Source organism: Oryx dammah, unplaced genomic scaffold (genome assembly GCF_014754425.2).
Source record: "Oryx dammah isolate SB20612 unplaced genomic scaffold, SCBI_Odam_1.1 HiC_scaffold_8, whole genome shotgun sequence".
Lineage (NCBI taxonomy): Eukaryota > Metazoa > Chordata > Mammalia > Artiodactyla > Bovidae > Oryx > Oryx dammah.
In genome coordinates this window covers 11275239-11288956 of record NW_024070192.1, presented here as the reverse complement: position 1 = coordinate 11288956, position 13718 = coordinate 11275239, and the positions used below count along the sequence as shown (strand labels likewise).

The window sequence follows — 13718 nt, the reverse complement described above, 5'->3', positions numbered from 1 at the left end:
TTCTTAGACTTGAAAAGAAACTCAGGGCCCACTGACACCCCACCCCACCCCCATTCTGCCTCACAACTACCAAAGCCCAGTCAGCTGCCCCTGCACCTCTGCCACCATCCACAGCTTGGAACACTTCCTACTGGAAGAAACTAACCTGGAAGCCCAATGGGAGGACCTCTAGGGAAGGTGACAATGGGGTAGCCCTTACCTGACGCGCAGACCCAGGGAGCAGGTGGCGTGCAAGTGCAGCCTTGTGGCCTGCCGTGTGCACTCAGGCGTCAACAGGGTCTTGCAGGCCTGTGGATGGCGGCCCAAGGAGCACGTGGCAGGAACCTCCACCAACTCTGGCGGCCATGAAAGACTAGCGTGGGAAGCCATCCGAGTCCCCTTGCCACTTGTCGCTCTGCGGCTCACATTCGCCATCCACTTCCTCTATCCACCGTCTCCAACCACCCGCTCCCTCCAACTTCTAGGCCTACCGATCAGTCTCCGCTGGGTGCCCACCTTCCCAGACTGCCAAGCGTCACTCCCAGATAAGGGCTCTGATTGGTTCCCTACAAGCCAATCAACTGTGGCCTTGCTGGTGTAATATCCTCGCCGGAGCCAATCCGCAGAGGGGAGGGTGGGAGCTCGCAGGCAGAGTGGAGGGAATTTCCTCCAAAACAGGCACTTTTTGAGGCCCCTAAATACCAGGGTTCTGGGATAAAGCTTCACATGAGAACAGGAGTCATTCCAATGCCTAGTCGGTCCAGACACATGGGGAGGATGAACTGGGGGGTTGGCCAGCAGTACACGTGCAGCATGTTAAGAGCTGGCAGGGTCGTGGTCAAGGGTCCCCAGGGTTAGGGGTCCTGGGGGGGTGGGGGGTCAGACTATCTATGGAGGCGGTGACAGAGCAGCAGAGAACACGGGGTTAGCCAAGGAATCTTCTGGAAGTCAGAAGGATTCAGGCCAAGTCCCAGGCACTGGGTGTGAGCCTAGGAAATGGTGCTGAAGACACAGATGAGGTGTTGGTAGGACCAGCTTCATGGACGCTACGTGGGCATAGAGGATGGGGCATCCCAGGTCAGTGCCGGTGGAAGCCCCTAGGCGGGTGTCCTGGGACGGGGGACGTCCTGGGGAAGGCGGGAACTCAGAGGGGCTGCATGGAGGGCTGAGGAGAAAGTGCTTGCCTGCTGGTAACCCTTGGGGGACCCATGAGTGGGGACGCTGGGTCGCGGCGGGTCAGAGGTTGAGACGGCTCTTGAGAGCTTGAGAGCAGATAAGACGCGGGGCCAGGGAGAGAGGTGCAGGGCCGCGGGGGCGTCCACCCTTCTTGGAAGCCTAGCGCCTGACCCTCAGCCAAGCTGCTTCCGGGTAAGGGCGAGCCCCGCGACGGCCACGCGGTGGCGCTGCAGGACAACCTGGACAACACCTGGGCCGGGGATGTGGGCCAGCTCCCCAGAAGGGGGCGGCACCGGTACCCGTGCCCAAGCACCCCACATCCCAGCACTGGACACTCAGGCACCCCCACACCTAGAACCCTGCGCTCTGCACCCCACACCGGGTACTTGCTCCCAGACACAAGCCCCTTGTACCCCAGCACCTGTCACCCCACACAGCATCTCAGACACCTCACCCTGTGGGGGCGGCATCCCGCCCGCATCCTAGCACCTCCCCAGCCCACACCCAGCACTGGCGCAAGTCCACCCCTTGCGCCGGTCGGGGAGGTGCAGGAAGGTGGGTCCAAGAACAGCCTGTGAGGTCAGGGGGAAGATCTGCCATGGATCTGCCCTAGCTTGGAGAAGCCACATTCTTTGAGCTATTTTGCAGATACCGAAACGTCCACTAGGTGGAAGAAGTTAACTGCATGCTGCCCACAAGCATGTAGACACCAGCCCCACTGGAACCAGAAGATGGGTGATGTTGACTCCCAATTACCTACCAACCAATCAGAAGACTGTCCATGAGCTGATCATGTACCCCACAACCTCTCTCCCTCACCTGGAAGCCTGTAGGGAGTTTGGGCCGCTTAAGCACTAGCTGCCTGGGATTTTCTGCTTGGCACCTGCTGCCGCACTTGTTTTTACCATTACTTGGTGTCAATAGTTTGACTTTACTGTGTGCAGGAAACAGACCCAAGTTTGCATCTTTGGAGAAACGTCTGTTCAAGTCCTTTGCCCAGTTTTGAACTGTTTGACCTTTGGTGAGTTGTGAGAGCTCTTTATGAGTTCTGGATATCAAACCCTTAAACCCTTATCAGATATATGACTTGCAGATATTTTCTCTGAAATCTTTTACTGCAGATTATTTTTTTTTACATCCTTGTGTCCTTTGATGCACGAAAAGACATTTTTATGAAGTCCAGTTTATCTAGTTTTTCTTGTGTCAAGCTTCTGGTGTCAAATCTAAGAATCCATTGCCAAGGTCATGAAAATTTACCTCTATTTCCTGCCCCCCCCTCCTCCATAGGAGTCTTAAAGTTTTAGCTCCTGTATTTATGCCATTGATTGATTGTTAGTTTTTGTATGTGGTGTAAGGTAAGGGTCCACCTTTTGTGGGTCCAGCTGTCACAGCACCATTTGTTAAAAGACTATTCTTTCCCTACTGAGTGGTTTTGTCACCTTGTTTGAGAACCAGTTGCCCATAGATGTCTGGGTTTATCCGGGGCTCTCTATTCTGGTCTATGCTAGAACCACTGTAGAATGATTACTGTAGCTTGGTACTAAGGTTTGAATCAGGGAAGCAGAAAGACTCCAACCTTTTCTCTTTCAAAGTTGTTTTGGGTCCCTTGTAATTCCATATGCATTTGAAGTTTGATCGGTCCAATTCTGCAAAAGGGTCTTTACGATCTTCTAGGACCCGCACTGAATCTGTAGGTTGCTTTGGGGAATACTGCCACTTAATAACATTGTCAACCCCTGAACACAGAATGTCTATCTATTCAGGTCCTCTGTAATTACTTTTAGCAATGATTTGTTGTTTGGTGTACAATCTTTCATCTCCTTTATTGCATTTATGCCTAGGTATTTAATTCTTTTTGATGGTTTTGTAAATGGAATTGGCCTGTTAATTGCCTTTTCCAGGTGTTCAATGCTAGTGTGTCATTTTTCTTTCCCCAGTGCAAAAAGTTCTGGTAAAGAGTAAAAAAGACAGGAAACCCCATGTGGGTTCTGCCTGGGCTTTGGCTGTGGTTGTTGCTGGCAGCTACCACCTTCCCTGTGGAGCTGGGATCACTCCCTCCATAGGCTGCAGGGGCAGAAGTCCCGCATGTGGCTGGGTTCCCTCACAGATTACCCCCCAGGCCATACCTCCTGCAAAGCAGGGCACTGTGGGTGCTGGTGACAAGTTCTGGGCTGCCCCCCATCACCTCCAGTCCTTCCCTTGCAGTTGGGGGCCTCTCTGGGAGCCCCCTTGCCTTGTATCTGGTGTGGAGGAGGGCTCTGCTGCCCCAGAACCTGTACCTGCCTCGCCTCCCTCCTCCCGCCCCCTGGTGTCTGCTCTACACTTGGGTAGAGCATCTCCTCTTTCATGGCCTCTCCTCCTTCAACCAGCGGCAGCCCCTGGATAGGTGAACTGGATGCCTCACCTGGGTTCCTGATCCTCAGCTGCTCGTCCCAGCTGCACACTTTTGGCCCCTGGCGGGGTCTCAGGACATGCCTGCTGGCTGTCCCTTTAGGGGACACAACTGGGCCCATCCCAGTTGCCACCCTCCCTCTGGTCCCTTCCCTCACCTGTTCTTATCCTACGCCATCTTCGCCTGCCCCAGGCCAGGAGGCACTGGGCCACGTGGACCCTCAGCCAGCTTGTACAATTGAACCCGAGAAGCAGAACAACATTGAGAGGCCAACCCCTCTGACTTCTTCCCAGAGGACCCCCGTAGAAACCCCAAGATGGAGACAGTGGCCAGCTGGCCTTATGGTGCACCCAGCCCTTGTCTGTAATTATGTTTTTCCAAACTCGTTCTGCAGGCCCCAGGCCCCGAGACTGAATCACTACCACCCACCTGCATGCACACGCTTGACTGTGTGTCACCTAGGTGAACACATCTTTGCTGGGAATTCCTGGCGCCTCCGACGTGCTGAAGCGTGGTGTCTGCATGGGGTTGAGGACAAGCCTACGGCCAAGTCTCAGGTGGTCCTGTGCCGAAAGTGGCTGAGTCAGGAGGGACTCACAGAGCAGGGCCTCCCCGAGCTGGTCATCCTGAGATAACACCGCCCCACCCTCTCTCCCCTCAGCTGGACGGCTGTCCCTGCATGGCCACCTAGGACAGTCGTCCTTGGCTCCTGGCTGGCAAGCTGACACCGGCCCGGCGGTGCTGGTGGGCTCTTTTCTGGCCCCTTCACAGCAGCTGTTTGGAGCCGGGGCGTGGAGGGTGTAGCTCTGGGTCTGGCGCCCTCTTGTGGTAGCTCCAGCCACATGCCCATCTTTCATTTTTATGAGCACTTGATTTGTATTCAAATCCCGGTGACAGAATAACTGATGCTAATGGGAAAAATATTACTCTCTCTGCTGAAGCGTGCCAGGTGCAGCTGAGTAAGTGCTGGGTATCCTTCTTGTTTAAAACAAACTGTAATTTAATTCAGGATTTCCAGCTGCTCAGACCCCAGGTTTCCATGGCAACAGTTCCCCTCCCCTCTTTGGAGTGGGTGCTGTACTGGGGAATCCACCCGCTTTCCCACAGTCTCCCTCACGTGCCAAGGCCTCAAGGCCTCCTCCTCCTGCAGGCCTCCCCACGGATGTGGAGGCAGCTGGCTCGGAATGCACAGCTCTGGAGAGCAGGGGCCCTTCCCTGCTCGAGAACAGGGATGGATGTCTTGCTTCCCATTTCAGTGACCCCTCACCTCCTCTTAGGCCACCCCCGGCATTCGGGGTCTCTGCTTGGTAGGGGACTTATAGACAGAGTGGTCAGCAGAATCAAGTCTCTCAAAGAGGCCCACATCCTAGTCCTGGGAGCTGTGACCCTCTTAGGTCATGTGGCAATGGGGATTAAGGCTGCCAATAGAAACTCGGATGTGGAGAGATTGTCCTGGATTATTCAGTGGGGCCGTGTCATCACAGGGTCCTTGAAAGTGGGAGGTGAGGGGTGGGGTCAGAGTCCGAGTCAGAGTGACGCCCTGAGGAAGACCCCAGCTGCACTGCCGGCTTGGAAGGAGGAGCAAGGGGCCACGAGCCAAGGATGAGGGCAGATTCTAGAAGCTGGAGAAGGGGGAAAAGTGATTCTCCCCTGGAAGCTCCGAAAGGAACCTGCCCAACTCCTTGATTCTAGGTCCGGCGCGGGGCTCTCCAAGCCCAGGAGGGTGAGTCTGGCCTGGCTGACACGTCTGGGGTGATTTGTTGCAGCTGCCCTGAGAGCTGACACAGGGGCTTCCCTGGTCTGGGCCCAGGGTCGGCTGGTCCGCCTCATGCCTGAGTCCTGGCTCCTCTCTTCCCCGTGTGCCCCCACAACCATGCCCGTCACAGCCCGCCTGGCCTCCTCAGGGGCTGGCCTCCCGTCCTGGGCCGGGTCGACTTCATCCAGTCTAGTGAGCCCGGTTCAATTCCTGTCGCTCCTTCGGTGCCAGTGTGCGTGGCTGGCTCCCAGGGCTGCCCACCTCCCCACTCACCACACCCTGTCTGCCGAGCGAGGTTCCATCCTGAGGCCATGAGGTCAGGATGCTGGGTGGGACCCTGGTTCCTGCTACCACCCACCCAGTGGGTGTGGCTCTGGGTGAGTTACTTCACGCCTGGGGCTCCATTTCCTGTCATTAGGGCGACAAGAGCTGGGACCCAAGCTGCTTCTAGGGAGTGGGACCCCTAAGGCGTGAGGTGCATTTAAGGGGCTGGGGCCCCTCAACCCTGTTGGTGTGTTAGTGGGAACATGGGCTCCAGCCCCCACAGGGGAGCCAACCCTGGACCACTAGGTGGGCCCGAGGAGTCACAGGCTGACAGTGGAAGACCCTTCAGGCTAGGATCAGAGGGGATGCTGGCTGAGGAAGGAGTCGGGGTCCCCAAGCCACAGGATGAGGGTGGGAAGACGGATCCCCAGGACAGAACCCAGATGCAGCCTTCTGGCTTCTAACTGTAGGTGGTAAGTAAAAAAAGACACAGGAAGTGGCAAAGGGGTTCCCTCTGGGAGCCTGGGCTCACAGGCAGAGTGGGGTGACCCCAAATCTAGGGCCTTCTCTTGGGCCAACTGTCCAAGCCACAGGGCTGGGGCTGTGCCCAAGGAGGCCAAGGGCCAGGAACCACCACCTTGTGCCTGGCGCCCCGAGGGCACGGAGGACTTGCCTTAAAGGACAGCGCCTCCAGCCAGCCCTCTGTGTATTTATCTTTTATTAACAGTTTATCCTTCTCGCTTTTTCTGTTACAATTCCATGTTTCATCAAAGTCTTTCAGTTCTCATTTTGATAAAATAAATAGAGATAAATGAACCCTTAGGTCACACTCTCTCGAGCCTCTGTAACTTCATGATTGAATTTTCGCATCAGACTTGTGAAGACAGCCCCACCGGGGCCCCCGCGCTTGGCCTGGGGATAGTTTTGTCTCAAAACAAATAGAACCACATGTGAGCTCAAAATGTGGAGTGGAACTGCTCTGTGAAATCAGCTGTGGGCAGTCAGCTCGGCATCTGTGGGTGGAGCTCAGCTTCTGGAAGGTTCCCAAGTCGCCCTGTCTGGAGCACTGGGTGAGCTGAGCTTTCTGCGGCCTTCCCTACCCGCATGCCGCTCACTCACCCAGCACACACGGTGGACACCGTCCTGGAACCTTCTCAGGGGAGCAGTCACAGCCAGCCCCTGGCCCAGCCCCGTGCCCTGTCCAGCCCCACCAGGTCCACAGTACGGCTCTTCCTCACATTCCCACTATTATTGGCCTCTTACCGGCAGAGTTAACTAAGCCAGCTCACTCCTCTATCTTTGAATAATCCTGATTTCCAAGGAAAATGGAAAAAATGATTTTCAAAATATCATCATCGTGGTTGTGTCTTGCGTTCCAGGCGTGGCTGCTTAGGGCCCCGCCACAGACGCGTGCGTGCAACAGACACACGTGAAGCTGCCGCCTACCTGGAAGCCCTCCTGTGTCCCTTGCAGGTGTGAGCTGCCCCCATGTGTGTGGGCACAGAGGGTTGGGGCGGCGCCGTTCAGCCTTGGATACTGGGGTCTGGGCAGCCCCTCCACGTGTGCTCATGTGATGCGTGTGGGGCGTGGGTGGGGAGGCCACGGTTCCCTGCACCGGCCGGGGAAGAGCAGCGCTTGAGAGAAACAAGCCCCGTGGCCCAAGGGACCTGCCTCTCCTTCCAAACCAGAGGCCCTCCTGCCGACACTCAGACGGGAGGCCTGCCTGTGGGGAGGGGTGCGCTCGGGCTCTGGGGACTGGCCAGACGGCCTAGGGTGACGACCAGCGGGTGGCAGGCCACCTCCATCTGTCCTTTGCTCAGTCTTAAGCCTCCACCTCAGCCAGTGGCCTCGGACCACCCCAGGAGCCCACGCCGGCAGGGACGCAGCCCCAGGAGCTGGCTTCCATCTGGTTTGGGGACTAATGCTCGCATCACTTGGGAAATAAAACAAGTGTGTTATCGCCTTAAAAACCTCAGACGACAACAGGACGGGCGGGGACTGAAACGTACAGTGACCGTGTCCTCGGTCCAGGAGCCGTGTCTCAGCAGAGCAGCGACCGTCACACCAAGGACTCCAGCAGAGCCCCCTTCTCTGGGCTCCTGGGCATGACAGTGAAGACAGACAGACAGACAGTGTGGGCCCTCTCGAGCCCTCAGCAGCCAGTTCGGGCCAGTGTTCAGGGCAGCGTGGTGGGTCCCCTATGTACACGGCGGCCTGCGGGGAGGGGCCGCTATCTGACACGCTTCTCCACCGAGTACACGGAGATGTAGTAGTCGTTGCTGCCCACGGCCAGGTGCGGCTGCAGGAGGGAGGAGAGAGCAGGGGGTGAGCGGCTGGAGGGGGGCGTGTAGGCCGGGCCTGGTCACCCCAACTCCGCCCGCAAGGCCAGCGTGGAAATGACAGGCTCCTGGGCCACACAGCGAGTGCAGATTTCTCACCTCCGCCCTGTCACAGGGAACCTGCCCGCTCCGCACACCGCCCACAATTTTCTTTTCAGCATGGCTCCCCAGGGACAGCTCTGGAAACCGCATGCCATGCGTTTTGGCAGAGAGCCACAAGCCAGGCTCCTGGGGAGTCTCGCGCTGCACACAGGTAGGTAGGGAGAATCCTACTTTAAAACACAGCAGCCCCCAGCCACATGGCTGACTGTAATTTAGGATGGCGCCGTCACCCAGGTCATGGGGTCTGGGCTGCTCCTACCCCAGTGGACTTTTCTTTTCTTTCTTTTTTTTTTTTTTTTCCACTCAGATGGTGTCCTCTCCCTCTTACTCTCCCAAAAGAAGAGAAGAACGATCATCAATGGCCAATGGCAGCTGCAGAAGCAGCACCAAGGACCGGCTTCCCGCTCAGCAGAGAACACTGCACCTCCTCCTCGTGGTTTCGGGTGCTCTACACGATCAGAGAAACTTCTCTAGTAACAAACTATAGAAATGATCCCTGAAAGTATAGTCTTCCAGTGGACTTTTCAAGGGGAGCTTTCTCTGGGGCTGGGGTCTATGCAGGGGCCAGAGGGGTCGCGAAGAGCGGGGCTACTTCACGTCTGCCCTGAGTGACAGGGAGTTTGCTGCTGCTTCCAGAGGGAGTGCAGTCTCGGGGCTACGGCCCCTGGAGATCCTGGGGTGGCCGACTGTGGTGAGGGGCAGGGGCCTCTGCCTGCCGCTGCTAGCGCCTCCCCATGCCTCCCGAACCCCCAGCCCTTGACGGGGGCAGAGATACAGACCCAGTGTGGGTGGAAGGCCAGGCAGCTGATGGCGCCAACCCGCTGGCCCATGAAGCCGTCGTAGTACTTGATATGGTTGATCAGCTCTCCACTGCCGTTGTAGATGGCGGTGAACTGGTTCATGGAGCCGCTGCACAGGAGAAGGCCTGGCGGTCAGTGCGGGGAGGTGGGCGTGTCCATGGGGAGAGGGGGCTCCTCTCTGGTCACCCCCACGAGGGGGCTTGAGCCTCAAGGGCTGTGAGGCCAGGCAGCTGAGGAGCAGCAAAAGGGCCCCACACTCAGTCCCTCCACCCAGCTCTCCTCCACAGGTGTGGGGGTGGGTCGTGGTGCCTGCTGTTAACACAGGGCCCGGGAGCCGGCTGGGCAGGGCGGGGGGCAGAGAAGAGGCAGCACCTACCATGCAATCAGGTTTGCCTGGGGGTGGATGTCGAGCGCTGTCAGCCCCTTCACGATCTGCAGGATATTCACAGACTCCGGCAGCCGAGGGTCAAAGAAGCGCACGTCCCCATTGACGCTGCGGGAGGGGGTCGTGGTGATGCTGGGTGGGCATACCGGGGCCCCAGGATGCACCACGTGCAGTCAGGGGCCGTCCACACGTGCTATTCAAGGCCACGGTCCCCTGGACCCTCACAGTGTCCAGGGAGGCCCCTGGATGGCACATGGGCCCACCCTACTGACTACACCAGGCCTGCTGCTGAGCCCTGGGGACCCCTCCCTACAGTCAGAAAGGGCCTAGCTGCTGAGGCACACAGCAGGGTGAGCAAAGACCTGGGGGAGGCTGTGAGTGATTTGTTCATTTCTGGCCGGATATTAGATTTTGCATAGCGGGGATGTGGTGATGGGTGGGAGGGGAAGATGGGAGGTCACCTCTTCCTGCCCTGGGCCTGGCAGACAGCGTTTTGAAAGCTGTGTTCTGTTTCCACATTACAAACAAGGGAAGAGCATCTCTTTGGAGAAATGGTGGCTTTGTAACAGTAAATTACATTTGCTGTCCCTTTAACAGGCAAATAAATATCCGCCGCTCTCAGCACAGGATTTACCAGGCAGCAGGAATGGATTTATGGGCAGACGATGGATCTGCACGGTGATCCTGGCACACGCCCGCCAGATGCTGCTGTCGCAAGGAGGCTGTGCCCTGGTTGCCTCTTCACCCTATGTCCTGCCGCCCACAGGACGCCCGCAGGCCAGGCTCTCCAGTGGGAGGACCTGCTGTCCCTGCCCTGGTGCTGGCCCTGACCTTTCTGGCCAGTCCCAGAGCAGAAGTTAATTACTACCCTGAAATGCCATATTTCCCAGCTGTTTAAATACCAAGGACATATTTTAGATGGAGGGAAAATAATGTTTTTACAGCAAAATGTCTCATGAATATTCCACGCTCATTACCTGACGCTCATGATGTGGCCCTCGGGGTGCTTCTGGAGGTAGGCCTTCACCACCCAGGCCGTGTGCTCCCGGTAGGTCATGACGCGGCTGGAGGGGAGGAAGGAGGGGTCAGGGCCTGGGCACAGCTGTGGGCCTCCCTGACACTCCAAGGCATCAGGATGGGAGGCAGAGTGGACTTTGCTTTGAGCAGAGGGAACTGTGCATTTACGTAAAGTGTCCACGGTCTGCCCACGCGCCGAGGTCAGCCCTCACGGTCTCATGCTCGTGGTGAATGACTGAGGGACCCCGCCCCACTGGCATGCCCCTCCCTGGTCACCTCAGGCCATGCTGCGGCCTCTGGAGGCGGGGTGGCTGTCATGCCCTCTTGGGGCCCCAGGCACTGCCAGCCCCCCTACCAGGACTTCACACTGCATCTCCCTGTAGGTTTGAGGGCTGGGACCAAGAACCCCAGACTGTAAAGCTGTTGAAACAGAGGGACACCGGCTTGGAAGCCTGGTGCGGTCCATGACTGGGAGCGGGATTGGGATGTATGTGACGGGGAGGTGGGGTCAGAGTGTGACCCCCGGGAAAGGTCTAGGACACAGTTACACCCAACACACACAGGTCTCTGCCCGGGGATGCCCGGGAGCCCCCGTGTCTCTGTCCTCAGACCTCAGGCTGAAGAGGAGGTCTGGGGACCCCAGCCCCTCCCTCACAGCCGCTTTGTGACCCTTAGCTCCTGTCAATTTGCCTGCCCAGGGAGGCTTCTTACAATAAGTCTGATTGATATTTGATTCACATACAGGAAGAGTCTCCCGTAAGCATGTATTCACTGATTTGACATGTTCTTACAGCTGTGCGACCATCACACAATTTTAGAATATTTTCATCACCCCAGAAAGGAACCTTGCTCCCCCACTTCCATGATGGCTGCTTCTGGTAGGCAGTGTAGGTTTTCGGTGGGGACCCTCCTGCAGAGACCTGTAGGGACCATGCGAACCAGGGGCTGCCTGGGGCCCACTCGTCATCCAAGCCTCAGGCCCAAATTCCTGCCAGACTGGCTGGCGCCCCTGCTGGCTGCCTGGATCCATACCGGTCCTCCCGGCTGCTCCCAGCCCTGCACTCTCTTCCTGCTGGTGTCACTGATGGGGTTCACCTGTGCTCAGGCCCAGCTCGGCCCCGTCCCGTCCTGTCCTCTCTCACTCCCCTCCCCCGAGGACCCCGTTAACTCCTGTGGCTGTACACAGGCCCACCTTCTGCTCCCCATTCCCTGGGACAAGGTGGGTGTTCAGTAAACATCACCTGGGAGCCCGGGCCCGCCTTCCCGTGGGGCTCTGTCATTTACCAGCTGTGTGTGACAAGCATCTGGACCTCCATGCTCACCGGCCCACACGGGGCACAGTGCAGGGCCCCTGGGGGCCTCAGCCCAGGGCAGAGTGGCGGTGCCCAGAGCAGCCACGGTGTGTGGCCCAGAGCTGTCCCTAACGCCATCTCCTCGGCTGTCCATGAGTTTGACCTGGGGGGCAGTAGCCTTGTCTGTGTTCAGGGGGGAATGGAGCCCGGGAAGGCAGTGCCTCGCTGGGATGTCCCCCCTTAGCCTGTGTTTGGAACAGCCCATCCACAGCTGGTGGGAAGCTGTGCTCCTCCACATGCCGGGGGGTGCAGCTCTGGGGGGAGTGGCCGTCTGGCCCTGGGGGCTCGCTCCCCCTGAGCCCAGGAGATGGAGGGGTAGGTGAGGCCCAGTTACCATTCGCTGAGTGCCATCCTCCTGTCATAGACGCGGATGGAGCCGTCGCCGAGCCCGGCCACAATGAGGGAGCGATGGGAGTCGCAGGAGAGGCTCGTCACGCAGCTGTCGGCGCCCGTGGGGATGTCCTAGGGCCGACACAGACCCGTCAAGCACCCTGGGGTCAGGGCCCCGCCCTCGCCAGCCGCAGGAGGAGCTCCATCTGCCCTGGTTACAGCCCGGGCCCCTGAGGCCCGCAGCCCAGAGGACACGGCCGCAAATACCTCTGTGACCATTAAACTTTCCAACGTCTCCCTCTCTCCTAAGGAGGATGAAGCACATTTCGGCAGGAGGAATCCTCGTCAGCTCCCTCTTAAACCTCCTAATTAGTTCAGGGAAGGGTCCAGGAGGAATCCTGCCACCCATAAACCATCTCCTCACCTCTCCTCCTGGCAGCTGTAAAAGCTGGAGAAGGGCAGGAGGTGTGATGAACGCTCAGCAGGAAAGAGCAGGAGACAAAAAATGGGCCCCAAGAGGGGAAAGTGCTTTTCCAATCAGAAGAAGTTTGCGGCTGAGGCGCACACAAGGAAGAGATCCAACAGGGAAGGAAACCAAATCGTTGTATCCGTTTAAAAGGTGGGAGGCAGCCTGACTGGGCCTGCTTTCCTCTGTCCCCCACCTCTGGGGACACTGCCTGCTCAGAGCACTTCCACAGACCCTCATTCTTGGCCCCTGACCTTCAAGGTGAGTGGAGCTGGGGAGGATGGCGGGGCTGGGCACACTGCCTGCTGTGCCCCCGGGAAAGCCCCGCAAGGGATGGTGTGCTCACCTGCACCTTCATCTCGCGGTCTGTGTCCCAGATCCGGATGATCCGCACGTCTCCCGAGCTCATGAGGAGGCCGGTCTGCTGCTCCCAGTCCACCACCATCCCAGCTCCTGGAGAAGTACAGATGCGCACCAGTGTCACCAGGGGAGCCTGGTCTGGGCAGTTGCTCAAGACCCATAGGGTGGGTCTCCAACCCCACACAAGCTTGAGGTTGGGGTGACAATTCAGAGCCTTCTCTGTATCTCTGCTGTCTTCAGGCATCTGCCAGAGGGAGAGCAGGATCTCAGGGCCGTTTGTCCAAGATGCCCACCTTCCAGGACACTTGGGCATGACTGGCAGGTCTGGAGACTTGAGAAAGGGTGTCAGAGGCACACAGGTTTGAGTCCTCTGGGTCCTACGGTCCCCTGGGGGTGAAGAGCTTTGTGGCTGCCCCTCATGGAGGCAGGGGGCTGACCACAGATGATCAGTGGTGAATGAATCAAGGGGTAGGTAGCCCCGTCCTCGGACTGGGTGGAGTGGGGGTTGGGGGGGCGGCGTGCTGAGAACCTTCAGCCCCACTAAGGGCAGCACTGACCTCACCGGAGGGACTCTAAAATAAGATTTAATTTAAAAATTTAATTGTATTTCAAACAAACAGAAAAAACACAACAGAAATCCCTGAACACACCACTCAAATCTAAGAGTTGCTAATATCTTGTCATTTTTATTTTTTCTTGAAAAGAAATGAAATTTAAGACAATGAAAGCCTCACGTGCCTGCCCTTTCCCCAGATGAACTGCCCCCAGGCTGCAGGCGTCCTCCCAGGCCTGCCTCTGAGCATTCCAATGCAGGGCCATGTGTCCAAAACCACGAAATGCATCTCTTACGTCTCAAAAGTTGCCAATTTCAATTGGGAGTGTATTTTCTGGCAACTTGTGTTTTTTCTGTAAGGTTATATGGTGAGGTTTCACCCAAATCTATGAATGCAGATCTGGCTAATTCGTATAAATTTGTGGGTAACACGCTCTTGGAGAACAA

At 57.5% G+C, this 13718-nt stretch overlaps 1 protein-coding gene and 1 non-coding gene across 4 annotated transcripts in view; both read right to left on the bottom strand.

Moving 5' to 3' along the window:
* Positions 1-7501: 7501 nt before the first annotated feature.
* The window catches only part of RPTOR (regulatory associated protein of MTOR complex 1), a 320305-nt gene continuing 314088 nt past the window's right edge, over positions 7502-13718 (bottom strand). For all 3 annotated transcript variants that reach the window (XM_040244786.1, XM_040244787.1, XM_040244788.1), the window contains 6 exons: positions 12705-12811; positions 11897-12024; positions 10171-10257; positions 9185-9301; positions 8788-8917; positions 7502-7866 (listed from right to left, as the gene is read on the bottom strand). In XM_040244786.1, the coding sequence (XP_040100720.1) occupies positions 7798-7866; positions 8788-8917; positions 9185-9301; positions 10171-10257; positions 11897-12024; positions 12705-12811 (638 nt within the window). In that variant the 3' untranslated portion in view covers positions 7502-7797. The remainder of the gene's footprint in view (positions 7867-8787; positions 8918-9184; positions 9302-10170; positions 10258-11896; positions 12025-12704; positions 12812-13718) is intronic.
* LOC120867506 lies at positions 8307-8520 on the bottom strand. The gene has a single exon (XR_005721928.1). It is a non-coding gene; the product is annotated as a small nucleolar RNA U3 (small nucleolar RNA).